The following is a 20783-nucleotide window of genomic DNA, read 5'->3' on the forward strand; positions in this document are numbered from 1 at the left end:
GAAACAAGGGGGATTGAGCCATCTACTTGCCCTTCTGCTCTCTCAGCTGTGCCAGCCCAGGTGTTTTGATCACAACGCCAACTTGGGAGGGAGGACTGGAGGGGCTATTTTTTAATGATGGCCTTCAGGTATTTGGCTGAAAGGATATAAATTCTCAAATACATCCAATACATTAAAGATAGTGAAGCTCTTCCACAGTGAGGTTAAAGCAATAGCATTTGTCACTTGACATACAGGCCAGCCCTCTGCAATCACAGTTATGGTAAATATTTCAACTGGGAAACTAAGGCACAGGTCAACCGGCATGTTTGAAAGTATGCACTTCCGATCCGCCCTGCCTGGGCGGACTTCCCTGCAATTTCAAGATGCATATTAGGAGCAGAGAGAGAAAACTGCAAAACCTCTTAGCTACTTATCCCAGCCTTATTTTTAAGGTTTACTACTACTTTGCTAATGAAAGTTTAGTACATGCTTACATATCTTTCAAAAAACATTATGAAATGAAAGCCTGATCAAGCCTAGGAAGCATTCTGCAGATTTGAATTTTGTAACAGTGTGCAGCTCAGAGAGCAAATAGCTCTGGTAACTGAGATGTTTGCCCTCAGTGTGCTCCAATAAACTGATTTACCTTTCTTCTTTTTTTTCTCCCTTTTTTTAAAAAGAGCTGACGCAAGTTTGTCAAAGGGAGTTGTTGGGGTGTAGCAGCTCTTGATTGGTTCATCTGATACACTCCCATTTGTCTTTAAATCACTGTCCAACAGCTCTAGGTTGCACAGGAGCAAACTTTTCATTACAGGTGCAATTCCTAAAAGATATATCCTGCTAAGCAAGCAAGGAAGCAAGCAAGCAAGCACAAGAACCTATTTGTCTCAGAGGTAAGTCTAAAACTTTTCTTTACAACATCTAATCAGTTTATTTCAGACATTTTCCATATTTTTTAAACTGAAAATTAAAAAAAAAAAAGTTTCAAGAATGTAATTAGGCTACAAAAATAAATACGCGATTGATGTGGCCCTTAAGATTTACTGTCATGACAATTTATGTTGGAGAGCATATTTGTTTTACTTTACTTTACATGATATTCAGTCTATTTTGTGCAAAAAAAACCAAAATCTAAGCAACTACAGAAGTAGCAGGAGATGTTTAAAAGCAACCAAACAGTTAAGAAATACTATCCTCACTTTGTTTGGGAGCTCTTGGCTAACTTCTGAGGATTTTTATTGAGACTTGTGATTTAGCTGCTAACACAGTTGAGAAAGAAGTCTTCTAAGTGAACTTGTGAAAGAAGCCTTTATATTTTAATTGTTTATTTCATAGTGATAACACTTCTTTCATTTTGAAAATACCTATGCAGACTATAATCTTGTAAACTCACTGTAACACAGATAAAGAATCAGGTGATTCAGATGGATCTTAAAAATATTGATTTTTTTTTTTAAAAAGTCATATCTGCGATCCAGGATTACTTGCCTGTCTGACGTTGTCCATTCTTTAATATCCTAGCTGCACTGCAGGCTGGAAAGAAGTTAGTAAAATTGTGAGATCATATGCCAAGAGTTTTCTGAATTATTTCTGAAAAACATTATTCCATAAATGTTTATACAGAACTCTACCCTATAATTTAAGGGGAAAATAGGTTTACGGGCATAACTTTCCTCAGACAACAGTTGAATGTTTTGTGCAGCCAGTATTTCCATTTTAATGCTGTATTTTAAAAAAATATCTCTTTTGTTCAGCCAAATGCCGCAAGAGGCAGCAAAAGCATCACCTCATTGAAGCCAAGTTCAAGGAATATCTATAAATCTAACAGATTTTTCTTCAATCTAAACACAATTGAAAAATAGTGTTGATGTTAACTAAAGGAAAGGGAATAGAAGTCAACAGCTTCTCCTTTATGTTAGACTTTCAAAAGTCCTTTAGGCGGAAAGGACGTCAGTCAGTGGGTTTAGATGCCCAAAATAGGATTTGGAGACTCAAATCCGGAATTCTGAACCGGAAAGCAGGAAATCTCAGTTAATATATTTCAGTGTTTTACTCTAAAATCCCCATAGAATAGTTGGTTATGCTTCTGCAAGGGTGCAGGACTGTCACTCATGTGTAGCATAGGTCGCTATAGAGGCTTGGAGCAGCTGGTGGGGCCACCAGGCAAATCTCCAAGGTGGGTTATTCTGGTACCCGTCATGTTGCAGCCTCCGACAGGGTGCAAGATGCAACTGGACACAGCATTTTCTTCTAAACATAACCACCTAGAGCATTCTTTGTTTATAAATGATGTCTCACCATTGGGGAAGATACGCAAAATGTAGGACTCTTCCCTATTCTCCTTGGGCTGAGCAATCACTTAAAGGGGTAGTGGTGCCCTTTACTGTATGTATGTGCACTGTATGCATGTCTATTGTATGCTTTATATGTCGTACCTGGTCATTGCCTCAAAGTTCACAGAGCTGGAGTGAGAGATATAGAGGACTATGCCACTGATGGTTGGTCGTATGGGCCCTCATCCCAAGGGCTTTGAGTTCACAACAGAGATGCCATGGACTCTTTCTAGACTTTTTCAGCATTTGTGTGGTGTAACATGTGAGTAAATACACAAGAAGAGAAAATAAAAGGGTTAAATGAGTGTAGATCTCCTATGTTGCTCATGCAGTCCATGTGCCAAGATGTAGACTGTGACCTTCTATGCAGCTATGCCCCTTGAAGTACTTTCAGGGAGCACATGCTACTAATACACCCGAATACCTGATTTCAACATCTTCCCAGGCACTTGCCAGTATTTACAATGCTAAGAACCTGAAGGAATGGATTTCCACCAGCTAAGGACCAGTTTATCCAAGTTCTGCTGAAGGTCAAAGTGATGGCTATAAATAATGTTCAAGTTAACAATGTTTACAATATTTGAACCTAACTCCAGCTCTGAGTGTCTCATGAGTTTGATCCTGCCCACATTTCTGCCATTTATGTTTTCATCTCAAGGTCTGCAGACCCTTGAGCTCTATCATCTGCTACCTATAAAGAGCCTGCTCGTCTTTTCTCAAGAGATTTAATTTTGTCAACCACAAGTGTGAACCTTCCGCTCAAAATTTCTGTGAATTCACAAATTGAAAAGAAAAAAAGCAAAGCACTGTTTATGCAGCGACTCTGCAGCCTCTTGGGATGACTCCCATAAGTCACATGACTCACTTGTGTAAATGTTTGATAGGACAATGTCCAAAATGATCCTTACACTGTGATGCAGGATTCTGGGCAATTTTTACCCTCCTTTTCAGTGTTTGCTGTACTCTCCAGATTTTTTTTTTCTTAGTGTAATTGCTATGTAACTTAACTCCTGGCAACTTGTTTGCTGACTTTTTCTCTGTTCTTCAACTCTTTGAAGATCTGTACTTTTTGGACTGCCACATCTGGAAAAGATATTTCTCCCGCAAGCATTAGCTAATGTGAATATTGGAGATTTAAAATTATTTCAGAATAGGGCTAAACATAGTCTAGAATTATTTGCCTGAATCTTACACAACAGATTAAAAATAAGCAATTTGGTCTGCTCCTCAGATAGGACAACATCTGTGTTCAAAGCCAGTCCTATGAACAAAACCAGAGTTTTGAGGGTTCAGATTTTCTAATTATTTTGTCTCCTGGAGTTATTCCTATCCGGAGTGGGAAGGAGCATCAGGTCCCAGGAATGCAAGGCTGCTAGTAGCTCTGACCTAATGCTGGAGTCAGTGATCAGTCTCAGTCACAGTCCTGGGGTGGCAGCAGAAAGGAATAAACAGAGCTGCTCTCTCTGGTAGGAAACTGCCTAATACACTCTGACCTTTTTTTTCCTTTTCAGTTGTTCAATTTAGTGAATGCTCTCAGTGAGAAGCTATAAGTTGACTTTAGTTTTTGACCTGTGCTCAGTTCTAGCTTCCAGGTTTGATATTTAAAGTTTACATTTACATTTTAAGCACACGTGCTCTAACATTTTGCCACTATAAATAAGTTTGTAGATTCTCTTAGGAATAGCATGCAATCATCAGCAGCGGATTTTGAAAGTCTTCTCACTGAGAGGACAGATGCGTCCATAAATTCAATACCGGGAGGAAGGCTATTAAATAATTGCAGGTTTAGCGTTACAGAAAAGCAGACATAGGAGTTATTTGTTTCACTGTTGTCTGATATTGTTATTATGCAGTGCTGGTCTGCATTTTGCATATGATATTTATGAAAATAATAAAGGATTCAGCCAGTGTGCCTGACTGAAAAGTAAGGGTTGAAGCACCAGGAGCAGAAGTTCTGGCCCTGGGTCTTTCTGATTTGTGCTCACTCCTTTCACTGCTGTGTCTTTGTCTCCTCGTCTGTGGAAGAGCAATGCTGAGATTTCTCAAGGAATATCTTTCAGAAAGGAAAAGTACTGTAAATCGGTATTTTACTTATATTACTTGCATGGTGTTTTCTTATCAAGCATGGGAAATAAGGAAATGGGTGCAAATGTGTATCTACAGTTGAGCTTGTAACAAGAAACTGCTGTAAATGCTGGAGGCAAAGTCCTCTCTTTAAACTTGCTCTGTACATTTTCCTTTGGTCCATACAGAAATAGAATGAGGAGCATTTATCCATATGATTTTTTAAATGACAGTATTTTTTTTTTAACAAGGGTATTAAGTCTTATGTGTGTGAGGCAGATCTGGTTGCAGAGAATGATGAACATTAAGCACCAATATACTGCCGTAACAGAATGACAACTTTTAGTTATTAAAAAGGCGACAATGCAGAGATACTCTTCTCCTTTGCTAGATCCCAACAAAAGGGACAAATTACCAAAAACATTTAAACTGGTAACAATATTGATCTTATAACCAATGATTCAAAACACTGAGCATTACCTTTAAGAGTATCTATATATACTCTCTCCATTTCTAATGTGGTGAGCTTCTCTGCACTGCCATCCCCCTGTGATTCAAAAACAGCAGATCAAAAAAATATTTTCTTCTGGTTTTGTTATTTCATCACATACTGGCCATGCACTGTGAATGTGGTCACTGCATTCTTCTCCCATTTTGAGGAAGACAGAGGGGACGAGGGCTGGTATATAAAGGCACATTATGCTCGTGTAGAATTCGCCCAGTCCAAGACAGTTTCCTCTCTTAATGCTATTACAAAGAACAAACACAAACCAAACGATTCACACACATTTATCTAATTTGGGGGAAATTCTAATGAGTTCTTTTGTGTTTTGTTTGCAGAACAGAGTGTTCTGGCAGCCACCACATGGTAAAGCAAACTCGCAAGCAGCAGGCTCAGTGCTGTTTACCCTAAAGAAGCTAGTGTGTGCACTGGAAAGCGCTGACCGTTCAAATGGATCGCATGGAGCTGCAAAAAGTCAACATCGAACTTGATGACCAGAGCAACAGCGGGGAAAGCCTCGAAGACAGCTACACGGAGATGGCCGAGTCAGAAAAGGCTGCTGTCATTAGGAGGTAAGTGTTTCATTGGGAAGGCTGCTCCGTTAGGACTGCAAAACAGCAAGCAGAGAAAACAGCATCACTATTGGCATCTTGGACTCAAAATGTTTCATAGGCAACCACATGAAAGTGGTCTGATAGCTTAGCTGCTGTTTTCCTACAGCGCACAACTCTGCCTGCCCCGTGCCCTGATGAATGGTGTCGCACATAGCAGGGACATCCCAGGTTCGTGTTGCCTTTCATTGCCTGGAGTGACCTTTGCAGGCTCCCAGCTTTGGGCATCCATTTGGACATTTCCAGGCACATAGTATATATGGAAATAATATGTCAACAGGGCAGTGTAACACGAGCATGCACATGCTGTGCTCCTGCCTCGTGGGAGCTTTCTGGGGCAGGGTATGGAGGACAGCAGCTAAATGTTCCCACTGGAACTGCCCAGGGAGCCCCCACAGATCCAGCATTTGGATGACCTGAGAGAAAGATCTCCAGACCATCCATTGGCCCCCAGCCCTGAGCCTGCCAAGACCTCAGTGTAGGGCAGTTGCAAGGCTCTGGGCTACCTGGATTTGAAGAACAAACTCAGGTGAGTCCACTACAAGTCAGAACTGGTACACTCCAACTTCCACAGTCAAATATGACTTGAAAGTTGCTAATTTTAAAAGAGATTTTTAAGGAAATGCAAAGATCCATTAAACATGCAATTGGGAATGAGTCTCTTGAAGGAGAAAAGAGGGGATTTTTTTGACAAAGGACTTTTACTACTCACCTTACTGCCAAAGTTTCTGCTAATGTCAAAGAGCTCTGGTTGAACATAAGCCTTATCTAATGTTTTCTCATTTTTCTTTGTGTTCAGTCCATTTGCTAGTGATGATGCAGAAAGTCAGAAGTTCCTTACAAATGGATATCTGGGTAAAAAGAAATTGGAAGAATATAGTGAGGAATATGTAAGTTTTATTCATTTTTAAGGATTATCACAAAATAAGACTTATTGACCTAGATCTTTTTATAGAACTTTTCATAAACAAAGTTACTTTAGAGTTTGGTCAGTGTAATCTTGGCTTTCCTAGCAGTTAGTGCTGCAAACTCTTTCTGCTATCTGGCAAGTACGAACGGGCTTTTCTTTCACAAGCAGGCATGAAGATTCCTCAGGTCATATTGTGGTCCACATCTCACCCAAGATGTTCAGCTAAGGGTGGGTGTGCTCAGGTATTTCTGATGGAAGATATATATAGTAACAAGTATACTTTGTTACTGCTCTCACAAGAAGAGAAAGAATTCAGGTTGGAGTCTTAAGTCTTGCATTCAAACTTAGAAGACATGGAAAAACGAATTTCTGATTAAAAAAAACCACTCCTTTAAACATAGAACAAAAGAAATATGCTTTAAACATCCATTTCAAAATAGTTTTAGGTCTTAATGCATGTGCACTTGTATTGTTTCCTGATTTATATCCAGTTGCATTGCTATATTTATGTTTGGCTTTAAAATGCTGAGCATTACAGTTCGAGCACTCCTCAAACTCTCTGCAGCATCATGCTCAGAGAGGTAAACTGCATGTATATATGTATATATTTATGTATCTGGCTGCTCAGGCTTAACTTTATTCAAAGTTATACTGAATTTGATGACAAATATTTTATTTAATATGCTACTGGATTTATTAGGATGGTTCAAATAAAATAATTCAATAAAAGAGAAAATCACTCTTTGTAATTTCAACTAAAATTAACAGCTGTATTTCTCCCCTTCTCTTCCCTTCCCAGCTGGTGTCAGAGTCCCCCCCATCTCCTAGATTTTGATCCTCTCCCACTCTCCCTCTAGTGGGCCCCCCAGCCACACAGTGCTTTCTTCTCTGCCAGCATCCTAAGATGCATGTTTAGTGCTGCAGAGGAAGAGGCACATCCTACTAGGATAAAATTCAATAACCAGTTGGATTCATTTTAAAAATCATTTGAATCTATTAAACTACTTTTTCTCCAAATCTGGGAAACCTGTTAGATAAAAGCTTTTCTCTCTGCTGCGGGCTAATGCAGTCAGTTCTGGCAGTGTCATCTCCACTGGCCATTGGGGATGTGGCCATCCTCCTTGCAGAGCTCTCCCTTGCACAGAGAGCTGGAGGGAAACACCACATACACATGTCACACCGCAGGCTTTGGGGGCAAAATGGACTTCTTAAGTGAGTGTGGGCTCAGGAACCACTATAAGCAGTAAGAATGAGTGTGTTGTGCTCAGCAAAGCACAGGTTAACCAACATTTGGTGTTACTGCTCCCAACAGCACAGGGGAACAGCTTCCTTTGGGATGTCATCCTTTAACCTGAGCAATGCCATCATGGGCAGCGGTATCCTGGGGCTGTCTTATGCCATGGCCAACACTGGAATCATCCTTTTTGTGTAAGTATGCCGATAAAATGTGAGTAGAACAGCAGCACTGAGCTCTTGGCTCTTGCAGTTGGAGAGGTAAGTTAGCTTAAGAACCCATGTTTTGCTATCTGAAAAGTGTTTTAAGATCTCTTGTAAGGAAAACATTTTAGTTGCACCGCAAGAAATCATCCACTGCTGACAAAACTTTTTTTTTTTTAATTTTTAGACCTGTTTTTTATCAGGGGAATACAGATATGATTTGATATTGTCCAATCAAAACTCAAAGGGAAAGAACAAGTATATTGATCCTAAAATAACAAGAGAAATCTTGCTGGTTCAGTATGGGAATTATACAGGGGCAATAAATCACCCATAAAGAATATATTTACTCCATTCTAACTATGCAATCACTATGAGGAAATGAAAGAAGAATATTCAAGGCAAGTCCAAAACCATAGTATGTTTTGACTAGAAAGGCAGTCACAGATCTATTCAGATTTAATGATAACCACTCCCTCAGGTCTATTTGTGCTCAATATACTATCACAGACAACTATGGTATGTAATTGATATACAGCATCTATAGAGGATGGGTTTTGATTGACAGCAGCAGATAGCCATGTGCAGTCTTTTTAATCTACAGCTAGCTTCACATGAGTCAGACAAGAGGGAATGTACAGCTAAATTGTTCCCCTTTAACAATTGGCTTTCAACTTGACAGGAGCCTTCCTTCTTGAGACTTGAATAGTGTATAGCACTAGATCATTGTTTTTAAATCTGAGAAATCTTTAAATCAGGTAGCAATGCTATCCTCATAGGAATGTATACTTTTGGAGGTTGTATAACTAGAACAGCAACAGCACTTGAAATTCTATGTGTAGCTTCCAGTTGCTAAGAAACACCTCCTATTTTCCCAGGAGAGTTTGTAACTGAAAATTAATTGTAGATGCAAATGCTGCCACTCTCTGAGATAAGTACTTCTCAGCACCCACAGTTGAATGGTTTAGAGGTAATATTTACATATACAAAAATGGAACCTAGTTTTAAAATTGTGGCATTAGATGGCATTAGAAACTGAAAAACCAAGATTTCTTTCCGCAACTTAGTTTAAGAACCTTATTTTCTCCATAAACATGTACCAATTAATGCAGCCATAAATTATACCACTGGAAAGAAAGTCATCATTTCTGAACCACTGAAAGAAAGTCATATCAAGATTCCCTAGAAAAAAAAAAAACCACCACCAACAACAAAATGCACAAAACTCTCTCACTGTAACATTTCTATTTTTAAGGCTTTATGCATTCACAAGGATGGCTGAAAAAAAATCCGATGCAAGCCAAGTTACATTAGTTCTGTTGGCATTGCTAAGCAGAACGCAAGCCTTAGCATTGAGTAATGCCAGTGCAACACTATGGAGTTATATATAGCAAAAAACAATGGACCTGCATCTCATTTTCTTTTCTTACTTTCATACTTTGTGCATGAGAACATTCTCCCTGTTGGTAGAGGAAGGAGTTTTATTTAAAAGAACAGAACTATGTGGGGATATTGTTACCCGGATGGCATGCATCTACTTGCTGGAAGTTCATCTGTTTTTACAGATCGTGACATAAGCATTTGTGGGATAGAAAAATTCCACCTATTAAATAGAAACTGTTGTACGTTAATTTTAATTCAGACTGTGCTGGCAGCAGATGATTTATTGTTCTCATGTTACCCATGTATTCTCATACTGAAAGATTTTCTACAGAGTGAAATTGGGATGAGGGCTCCTAAAGCTCATGAGACTCCAGGAGTTCCTTTTAGCTTCTCCCCTCCCATGGGAGAGGTCTGGAATTGCATGGAGCACGCACTGGGGCCTACTCTGTTGCCTGTCACAACTCAGCAGGTGCAACCGGAATGTCTCTAGTTTGCAAAGCTGCACTTCACACACCAGGGCATGGAAGCCGTGTCTCTGAATAGCACCTACATGGGTGCCCTTTGTCAAGACGGCTGCCATTTGATACACTGCAGTCTCAGCCATGAGACTTGAGCCACAAACTGTGGCTGCAATCTGAACCCACATCACATCCTCTCTGCTATGTGCGTTCTGACCACAGAAGGAGGCACAGCCCCCTTCACATGAAGTCTACAGCTCCGTTTGTCTCTCGTGGAGAAAGCACCTTAAACCTGTGATGGTCTGGTGGTGACCATGCGGCCCCTAAACCAGTATCACTACAGCTCTTAGACTATAGCTTGCTTAGAGAGCCCGTTATCAGTGTCACTACCTACATTGAACTTCATCTTCGGTGAAAGGGAAGCACAGGGGGCAGAACTTCCTGTTCAGCCACTGACTAAGGGACATCAGTAAACAGATTAGGTATTTTCTCCACCACTACTTGTGCGGGCTAAAAACAGATAGTTATGGTAATAAAATATGCTTCCCATGGTATTGTGGCTTGAAAATATCATATTAAGATACATTTTTTACCAGAGTCTGATACCTGGCATCACATCATAGAGTGCAAATCTTACGTGGAAGTAACAGGGCAATAATCATAATTAATAAATATAGGCACTAATACCTTCAAGCAGACTAGGCTGGAAAAGAGTGCTGCAAAATCTCTGAAAACAAGTTTTCCAGTGTCATGTAATTCAGCATTATGCAATATTTTTTCCTGTACTTTCCAAAGAGTGTATCAGGTTAAATTCCAAAATCTTATATTTACACAGTAAAATGACCTGATTTTCAAAGGTACTGACTGGACAAGAGTTGGCAGTGAAGTTGTTTCAATTCCTTTTTTTCTTCTTTTTTTTTGGGGGGGGGATGGGGAGAAGGTGAAGGGAGGCAGCATTGGGGGACACAGATCTGTGTAATAAGAGAGGTTGTAACGACACGTGAGGGAGCAAGCAGGAGACCAAATACCTGACTTTTGCATAGAGATCTGCTTAATTCAGCTTGTTACGATGAGCAGCTCTGTTGAGTAACATGGAATTGGCACCCACCCGTATTTGAACAAGCTCCGAGGGACTTTTTTGGGGGTGCATAAGGTCCAAGTGCAGCCAATGGTAAGCTACAAGTTGACACTTATCTCTGCATTTTGTACCACAGGTCCAAAGAATAAACTTGCTGAGACCTATTTACACATTGAACTTCAGAAGGACAAGCAAGCATAAATTGTGTTCATACAAATTAACTGAGTGTCTTTGATGTCCTGTTTGGAATTCTGATTTCTGCTTTGCCTTGCAGAGTTCTGCTGCTCAGTGTAGCAATATTGTCACTCTACTCCGTCCACCTCTTACTGAAGATATCAAAAGAAGGAGGTATGAGGATTAGATTATGGCTAACTAAAAGTTCATATTACTTTCACATGTTTTCCTTGGAATGCAATTCATCAAGTGCATCCAGGGTAGTGGCCCATATTTATTTTGTTGGTTTTGCTTTGTTTTTCTTAGGCTCATTAATATATGAAAAGCTGGGAGAAAAAGCATTTGGATGGCTTGGAAAATGTGGTGTTTTTATTTCTGTTACAATGCAGAATATTGGAGGTAAGGGGAAAAATTCTTAAAAAAAAAAAAAAAAAAACAAAAAAAAAAACGTTTTCCAGCTTCTAGTTGTACTACAGAATACCAGTGCTTTCTGCCTACATGGCATTAGAGATGAGCAAGGCACAGCCCATGCTTTTCACTAGTATTGTAGTAAGGAAGGACAGGAGGAATTTATCTTTGGCAGCCAATCAATGCTAGATCCCTGAGATCTCACCACAACCCATGAAGAGACTCTGAAAATGGCTAAAATGTCTTGGATGTCTCTATCTAATGAGACCAATCTACGGATTGGCCATTATTTTTTAATTGATAAGGCATCTACCAGAGGTTAGGAAAGGTGAATCTCACCTAAAAGGAGGAAGCACAAAAGCACATCACAGGGTTATGACTTCTCTGTAGAAGAAAGACTCTTCAATATTTGGTTTTCACAAACCTGGGTGTCAGATGTGGTTGAATTCAGGAGGAATTACGCCTCTCTGGTACAGAGGAATAGATTATCCTCTAGTTCAGTGATTTTCAGCCTGTTGTTTAACACTGATCCATAGGTTTCCAGAGACCTCTTTCTGGTTAAAGTAAACATGCCTCCTGTCAGTAGTTTCAAATGAGAAAAATATAGATCTACCTTTCCATCAGGAATCATGATTAATCTTCTATATCAATTAATCTTTTAAATCCATGAAGTAAAGTATAAAAACAAAAAAAAGTTGGAAATAGAAGGAGCAAGAGGGACAAGAGATTTAGAGGCAGTGACAAGCAATGTTAACAATGCTAATAAAAAAGTAGACACACAGTGCCCATTGGAAAAAAAACCCCAACATTTGGAATAGCAAGGCAAATGGAACAATGTAAATTTACATTTGGAATGTAAATTCCACCATAACAGTGATTTGAATATGTTATTAATTCAATAATAACTATATTGTATTCTAAATACAATGCTAGATGAATATAGGGATGAATACAAGGCTGAATGCTGGATGTCATTCAGTACACTTTAAAAGCAGAACAACAACAAAAGAACATACCATCTCTTTACTCACCCTCCCATTTAAACAATTTCTCTAGTCTCTATTTCTACTGATTCACAAAATAGTGTGCTTTTCATAAAGTATTATTGCTGTGTATAACAATTGGTTTTTTTGAACTTTATTTTTTCCTCTAAAGATGTTTTTTCATTTTTTACAGCAATGTCAAGCTACCTCTTTATTATTAAGTATGAACTCCCTGAAGTGATCAGAGCATTTTTGAAACTTGAGGAGAATTCTGGGTAGGTATCTTTGCCCAACCTCAACCTTAGATAAAAGTTTTTTACTTAAATGTTAAGAGGAATTTTTTACTTTTTTTTAATTTCCTCTCTTCAGAGAATGGTACTTAAATGGGAACTACCTCGTCATATTTGTAACAGTTGGAATTATTCTTCCCCTCTCCCTTCTAAAGAGTTTAGGTAAGGTTAATGCCCTGCTTAACCTCATTTCTTATTTCAGTTAGACTTGTGAATTTGTATGTGCCTAATCTGTTTCTCTTTCTTTCTCTCTCTTACTTCACAGGTTATCTTGGTTATACAAGTGGTTTTTCACTGAGCTGTATGGTTTTCTTTGTCAGTGTGGTAAGTGATTGTTCAGGATATGTGTGTATGCTAATACAGAGTCTGTACACTGTTCACCACCATTAAACTCCTTGATAGGACAATTTGAGGTAGATGTTAGGAGACCACCTGCAGGTGAATCAAATCAATTACCCAAGTGCAGAACAAAAACATATTAAAAAAAAAAAAAAAGCTAAAAAACGCACTTGAAAGGATAAAATGTAAAGTGGGAAAAGAGCAGAAGCAGGTAACACATACTTCCAGGAATAGGAGAAGTAATGGCTTTTGGTTTCTTGCTCTCTTTACCCTGCCTTTTCAATGTTTCTGCTTGTATTTCTTTTGGCTTATCAAAGATGATAATCCTAGCCTGCATGTCCGTGCAGGCTTTCATAGGGTTTCCTTGTACCCAGTCATCTGTTTTCAGAGAGCATGAGAGACCTGAATATGTTGAAGAACAGAATATTTCTGTCAGATTTGGTTGAAATTACTCAATGGGCTCAAAAGTTATTAGAGAGGATCTATCAGATACAGATATACACAGCTTCATGATATAAAGCCTCGTTTCCTTGAAAAAGTAATTTTAGAAACAAGACATTGTGGAGCATGGCTAAATTCATGGTTCAGGAAGTGTAATTGTATTTGGCTGTGCTGATAAAAAATTCTCATGTTACTGCTAACAGAAGCAGGTGTCAGCATGCATCTCCTATTGTTGAGATAGGAGTGTATACTTGAGATCACACTGTCTATTCTTATTGCAGGTAATCTACAAGAAATTCCAAATCCCCTGTCCTCTCCCTGTCATGGAACATGGGGCTGGGAACTGGACCGCCATCAACAACACTGTGCCAATGCACCTTGTCATGCTACCCAATGATTCTCTCAATTCTGAGGTGAATTTCATGATGGACAACACAGTTGGGCACATGCCAGGCCTTGAGGAGCCAAGAGACACCTTCCCTAAGAGTGGCGTGGAATTTGAAGCACACAGTGACAGCAATGACATGTGTCAGCCCAAATACTTTGTGTTCAATTCACGGGTAAGGGAGATTCTGTTGAATTAACTTTAGCCATTCATACCATCACTAAACCGCTGCCTGCCAAAAGTCAGAGATAAAACAGGGATCATTCTTACTAATGGAAGCTTTATTTTACAGACTGCGTATGCAATACCCATCCTGGCATTTGCATTCGTGTGCCACCCTGAGGTGCTACCGATATACAGTGAACTGAAAGAGTAAGATTCTATAATTTTGTTCTATACTTCCAGTTACCCAGGGGACCACCCTCTAGGCATTTTGCCTTGACAGTTGATATGGAGACACACATCCATTAATGATTTATTGCATTCCAGAATAAGCAGAAACTGCCTTTGCTTTGACCTAGTAGTCTTATATTGGTGACAGAGAATCACTGTTCAATGATCCACATTGGATGACATTTAGGAAAGCTGCAATCTGGATAATCCTATGAGCAATGTGAAACAAAAACAGTGAGGAACTTGGTTGCACAACATATAACACTGAAATAGAGAATTCTGATTTCTAAAAATATCTTAATGAGTTCTGGATCCAGATCAGCTGTTGCTTACTCTTAGTTTTCTGGGATGCCACTGGTTTGGGTGTCTTACATGTGCTCTTAACCCAGCCCATTTTGCTTATTCAATATCAAAAATAAAATAGTGCTTAAGCTGGCACAGAGCTGTCATTTGGGAATTAAAAAATGCATCTGCTCAACATTAATTGATTAATTAATTACAGGAGGTTGTGCAGAAAAACTCAGGAAAACCAAGCCCCATTACCTACTATGTTAGTTTAACCTCAGAGGAAATCAAAGATCCCAGATGACTTGGAAACCTGCTTCCACCCCACATAAACTGAAGATTTTCTTAAGGCACATTTTTAACCAAAGAATTCTTCTCTGTAGAAGAGATTTGACCTTAAAGAAGTTCTAGAACCTTTAGAACAGTTCTTTGTTGATATAAGAATATTCAGATAGAGCCAAATCAAAGTTCTTGTCTCATTATTATCACAAGCCCCTGTAATTTTAGCTCCTCCATTTTTTAATTAAAAAACACAGTTTGAGAGTGCTAGTGTTTAAATAATGACATACAGAATAACATGATGTGTTTACATTTTACTAAGTAAACAGTAAAAATAAAGTTTCCGTACACTTTAATAAATCTGTCCCGTCCTGCTCAGAGCTGTGAAGCTTGAACTGAAGAGCCCTGTATAAGTAACATAACGGCTACGAATTCACCAACCAGCAAGGTGATGCCAGTACTTTCAGAGTGTATCATGTACAAATAGAGGCTTTGCAATAGGACTGTTACTGTCTTTCTCTCCTACTTCAGCCGTTCCCGAAAGAGGATGCAGAATGTCTCAAATATCTCCATCACCGGCATGCTTGTCATGTATCTTCTGGCTGCTCTCTTTGGATACCTTACCTTCTATGGTAGGTCAAGGTCCAGTTCTCTGCAGAATTTCCCTCCTAACTTTAAAGCTGGAGAGAAGGAGTTTTCACACTCAGGATCAGGTGTCCCTCTGCTTCTGGTGGGCATGAATACATGCAAACAAATTATTCAAAAACAACACCCAGTGTGTAACATCCTGAGTAGGTTGTGAGACACATCCAGCTGCCAGGCCACAAGTTTCTCAGCTGCAGAGATTCAGCAGTATCTACCAGGGGGACCAGCTGTTTTATCTCTTGATTTTGTGAACTCAAGCTACTGTAAGCTTGGCTCTTGAGCAAGGCCAAGACAGTACTAAAAATATTCTGGCACTCAAGAGCTTTGCATGACACAATTAAATGCTATCTGCCCTACCTCTGACACCACTAATTCAGCTTCACCTATGGTGCAAATCATTCTAGTGTGAAAAAAATATATCTATGAGCTGGCCTAACTAGTAGGTAAACAGAGTATTCCCTATATTGGTGCAGTTTTATACAAACACCACCTCCTTTTGCTTTGTTAGTTCCTCCATTGCAGCACAGAATTGAATGATACAGCATAATATCTAATCTATTGCTGTGGCAGGGGCCCTTTGTCTGAAAGCTGGAAGCCTTGTGTGGAAGTTAAGAGATCTATGCCCAGTTCAGCAAGGTATTTTCTATTTCAATAGCAAAGATATTATTTTGCCTGTTTTCACATCTATTTAATGGCTTTGAGAAAGTCATTTGAGATCCTTGAAGACAAAGCACCTCCTCAGAGCTGTATTACCAAAGTCATCTGTGGATGCTGGACTTGCACCAGTTGTGCTGGGAAAATGCCTCTTTCATGCCTAGCCCATAACGTGTATCTAATGACAGCAGCTGGGCCAGAGCTAATCTTATCTCACCGCAGTATAAAGATCTGCCTTTTGCATGTGCAGTTTCTGCTTGAGTAATTTAAATCCTCTCTGTTTCCCTCCGTAGGAGAAGTTGAAGATGAGTTACTTCATACGTACACGAAAGTGTACACTTTTGACACGCTCCTCCTGACAGTTCGCCTCGCAGTGCTGGTGGCTGTAACCCTGACTGTGCCCCTTGTCCTTTTCCCTGTAAGTAACAGTGTGGATGAAGCTGAAATCTGGGCTAGCCTGTACACGATGGCTGTGGTTAGCGGCTGTAAAATTTGCACACACAGTCCTTAACATTTAAGAAAAGCCTGAGCTTTGCTTTGGGAAGGTCTCATACATAATTTGCCTGAAGCAAGGATCTGAGATAGGTAGGGTTGCAAATTTCTGAAAGCCTGAAATAAATCAGCTCTCAGGAACAACTGCCCTGTCCCTCTCTGGCCCGATCTGTACTATATTTAACAGAGCAGTGGTGCAAGTACGGAGGACTTGGGAACACGCTCAAACCATTTACAAGATTTCCCAATACAGACACATGCACCTACTACAGCATCCAAATTCAAGAAGGAAACATGCAGCTCCAGCCACCTGCTACGCAGGGCTGCCAGACCTGGCTCTCTCGGGATCATGTCAGAGAAACAGACGCCTTGTGAATATTGCGTACTATAAACGCCTAAGTTGGATGTCACAAAAATTATTATAGGTAGCAGATGATCAAATAATGATCATTACAAAAATCTTATACATCACACTGTGAAAAATTCTAGGTGATGATATTTGGACATGCATAAAAAAATTGTTACAGATGGTGCAGAATAAATTCTAGGAACAGCTGTGATTTTTAGTTTTACCATTGCATAGGGCCGCAGTGGTGACTATCCTCAGGCAGCACTGTATATCCAAGGACCACATAGTTCCAAGACAGAACTTGCCATTTTACACTTCAGGGGGTTTCCTGAGTGTTCCCGCTTGTGGACTGGCTCCAGGCAGTGAAACTGGGGCTGCTCAGGTGTTTCGCTGCACACGTATGGCTCCTGTGCCCACACAGGGGGCTGCAGGAGTCTTCCCAAACCAACATCTTGAGCTGCACGTATGGACGGATGTAGTCAAGATGCAGCCACATAATCAGAATCCCAAGCAAATTTCAAAGCTTCTAGGTGTCGTTCAGAGGGAAAAATGCAACATCCATAGTGGCAGGGACAGAAAGTGAAGTAAAATCACTCTTCACAGACCAATCCCACCTCGAAGAGCAGACCTTTGGACTCCTGAACATAAAGCATTGTCCCTCTGGCCCTCTCTGCACTGCTGTACGGCAGGGAAGAAAAGCATTGATCCTCGACAGCAAATTTCAGGGGGCAGGTGTGCCATGTTGTAGGGCCTGTGCATCTCCTACGTCCTGCAGTTGGCAGGTTTCCTGGGAGCCACGTCACACTAACATCACCCTCTGACAGGAGCAGTAATGGCAGGTTCCTGTTGTTCTGTTTTCGAGGATGCAAAAACAAGCTGTGCAGAGGTGCTCTTTTCATACTCATAGACAAATACTTAAGAGCAATGATTCCCATTCAAGTTTGTCTTCAAAAAAAAAAAAAATATCTGCTGTGCTATAGAGCATCCAGAGTGGTCAATCACAGGGAATTGCAGAACCTTCTGATGCTTTGCCTTAAACATGATGTTGAAAGAGATGGTTAATTTTTTACATTAGTCTCAACTGACTGATCACTTTGCAAGTGAAAACAGTTTCAAGGCATTACAAAACCCTGCATCAATCAGATGTAGTATTTTCAATTAATATTTCTGTATAATTATTTTTATACCTGAATAACATGCAGAAGCTTAGCAGTTGCACACCACAGAATTAACTGCTCTGTTAAAAAAATTGCTTAGAAGTTATCACCTATTTTAAAGCCAGCATATCAAACAATTTGACATGGCCTATCACGATAGCCAGTTCAGCATTAGTGATTATCTAATTACTCCAAATATGCATCACAACTGTACAAACTACTTTTGTTTTTTAATGAACTATTAAATTTGTGTTTTCATTAAATAGTCAGAGTTCTTTTTTTTTTCAAAAAAAGATATTCATTGCACTGCAAAAGTATTTTTAGAGATTGGTTTATATAACAAAAGTCAAACTGTAGAATTTCAGTTTGATAACTTCATTTCAAGGGCAACATCACAGTAGGAATAATACACAAGATGCTGACAGCAGGAGAGAAGGAACAGAATGCATCAGTTCTTTACTTTAGAAATGTTTCACTCAAGGAGTGAACTAAATTTTTTCAATCTGCCTCCCTCTTCATTCACAACTCTGGCTCACTTCAGACAGAAAAACATAAAATACAAAATTTATGCTCTGTTTTCAGATGATGAGCTCCAAGTTTGACAGAACTCCACACTTTTATTGAATTGACAAACTCGTCCAGAACCACTTGTCTGGTGTTTTCAAACAACTAAACAAAAGTGTTCTTTGAGGGTATTTTTAAGTTTAAAACCACTTTTATTCAATACCTATCCTTCAAAACTTTTAAGTTTATCACAGTACTTCAGCGTAACACTATCTTCTGCCACCAAAGGGATTTGCTGTTGACCTTTTTCCTACTGACTCTCTTTGCTGCAAGAGTCCTGTATTTATGTGAGAAAATCAGTGGAACAAAAAGTATCTTTTTCAATAGCTTTTTAGAATGTAATTTCCAAATGGCATTGTAAGATATGCTTTTGTTTTGATATGCATACATATATGTATGTATTAACACAAGTTAAACAAAGGCTTGCTCTTTCTCTCATGAAAGAAAATGACTACTCTTGTGGGAATTTCAAGGGGATCAGGTTCAGGAATACAGCAACTCACATTTCACCCATGCATTTTTGCCTGCTGATTAGTATTCATAGTGGGGGTTTCTTTAGGGTTTTTTTTTGCTGATACTAGCATCTTTCAGTTGAACAGATTTCATCTCCCTGATTTTACACCCTATTTACTTGTCTTTCTTCTGCACTGCAAATATTTGAGTTTCTGCATTAAACTGTGAACGTAGTTCTCAAAAACCTTCATCAGAGCGAGATTACATTAAGGGAAGTAAAGGCTGAAAACACATTTCTTCAGTCAGAAGATCATTTAAAAAGTGAAAAACAAAAATAAATTAATTGCTGTTTTCATCTTACAGATCCGTTCATCTATCAGTGCATTGCTGTTTCCAAAAAGGCCATTCAGCTGGATAAGACATTTCCTGATTGCAGCAGTAATTCTTGCTTTTAATAACCTGCTTGTAATCTTTGTCCCCACTATTAAAGACATCTTTGGATTTATCGGTAGGTTTCATAAATATTTTCTATTTACTATGTTAATCCTTTCTGTGATGGGCTGAATGACATTTCTTAGATCCAACCTTAAGAATGGAGTAATTTAAACACAAGCTGGAGTTTTTATATGAAAAGTTAAAAGGGAAAGAAAAATTCCCATATAAGTGATACACAAAGCTAAATTTTACCCAGCTTAGCCGCCAGCCTGCATGAGGCACAAGGAATCTAACAAATTTAGCATAAAAACTGATGATGAGTTCACATTTTGAAAAAAAAAAGGTATCTTGTGAATGGGAGGAGAAGGCACCTCCAACCCATGCATAATGTATCAACTTTCAAACTATAATGTTAAAAAAGACAGAAAAGTTACATGCTGCCTTGGAAATTCTGAGTTTTCTCCCCATCTCTTTCTTCCATTCAGCTTTGGCTCCTGGGCACTGGGCAGAGTCTCTGTCCTCTGAGCTTCTTGAGGACTTGGGGACTGAGATGCCCTTGAGGTTGGCACCCTCATGGAGGTTTGCACTGATGCCTTATTCATAGTTTACACTCCATGCAGGCAGCCAGTTTGCACCTCCAGAGTCTTTACATCTGAGCTATCACTCTGGGCTCTGTTATGGGCTATGGTGGCAGACTGGAGGACCAGCTTCAAAACATTGTCTGTATCAAAGAGGTGTATAGACACCTAAAGAGCCGTCTCGAGTCTGGGCCATAGCAGAAGAAGGGCACAAAGGTCCTCAAAAGAACATATCACAGACCTGAACAAGACCCTGTAAAATCCATTATAATTATTCCCTAGGCACAGACCAAACTGAAACTTTTTGGTAGCCTGGGAGTGAAACTGTGCAAGTTCTGGGTGAATATAAGACAGTCCTGCAAGAATACCGAATATGAGACAGATCTCTTTTCCTGCAAGTGGAATTAGCATAGCAGCTGGCACTCTACATGCTATTTTTCCACGGCATACACCACACTGATGTGTTTCTTTACACAGCACAATGCTCAGATCTAGTTTTGTTTTAGGTGCCTCTTCTGCGACCATGTTGATTTTCATTCTCCCTGCTGCCTTCTACTTGCGGCTCGTTAAGAAGGAGCCTCTGAGATCTCCCCAGAAGATTGGGGTAAGTGGACTGGCAGCAATGGAAGGAAGAGGGAGACAGGAAGGAAGGAAGGAAGGAAGGAAGGAAGGAAGGAAGGAAGGAAGGAAGGAAGGAAGGAAGGAGGGAAGGAGGGAAGGA

At 39.6% G+C, this 20783-nt stretch overlaps 1 protein-coding gene across 1 annotated transcript in view; it reads left to right on the top strand.

The window, feature by feature from the left end:
• The first annotated feature begins 813 nt into the window (after window positions 1-813).
• SLC38A4 (solute carrier family 38 member 4) overlaps window positions 814-20783 on the top strand; it is a 23409-nt gene continuing 3439 nt past the window's right edge. Inside the window, exons 1-15 of the mRNA XM_026050294.1 lie at window positions 814-875; window positions 5220-5453; window positions 6292-6382; window positions 7715-7830; window positions 11033-11106; window positions 11239-11331; window positions 12517-12598; window positions 12693-12775; window positions 12879-12937; window positions 13675-13953; window positions 14071-14150; window positions 15267-15367; window positions 16328-16452; window positions 19413-19557; window positions 20569-20666. Coding sequence (XP_025906079.1) covers window positions 5332-5453; window positions 6292-6382; window positions 7715-7830; window positions 11033-11106; window positions 11239-11331; window positions 12517-12598; window positions 12693-12775; window positions 12879-12937; window positions 13675-13953; window positions 14071-14150; window positions 15267-15367; window positions 16328-16452; window positions 19413-19557; window positions 20569-20666 — 1548 coding nt within the window. The 5' untranslated portion in view covers window positions 814-875; window positions 5220-5331. The remainder of the gene's footprint in view (window positions 876-5219; window positions 5454-6291; window positions 6383-7714; window positions 7831-11032; window positions 11107-11238; window positions 11332-12516; window positions 12599-12692; window positions 12776-12878; window positions 12938-13674; window positions 13954-14070; window positions 14151-15266; window positions 15368-16327; window positions 16453-19412; window positions 19558-20568; window positions 20667-20783) is intronic.

Source organism: Nothoprocta perdicaria, unplaced genomic scaffold (assembly GCF_003342845.1).
Source record: "Nothoprocta perdicaria isolate Ctin4 unplaced genomic scaffold, notPer1 scaffold_67, whole genome shotgun sequence".
NCBI classification, from domain to species: domain Eukaryota; kingdom Metazoa; phylum Chordata; class Aves; order Tinamiformes; family Tinamidae; genus Nothoprocta; species Nothoprocta perdicaria.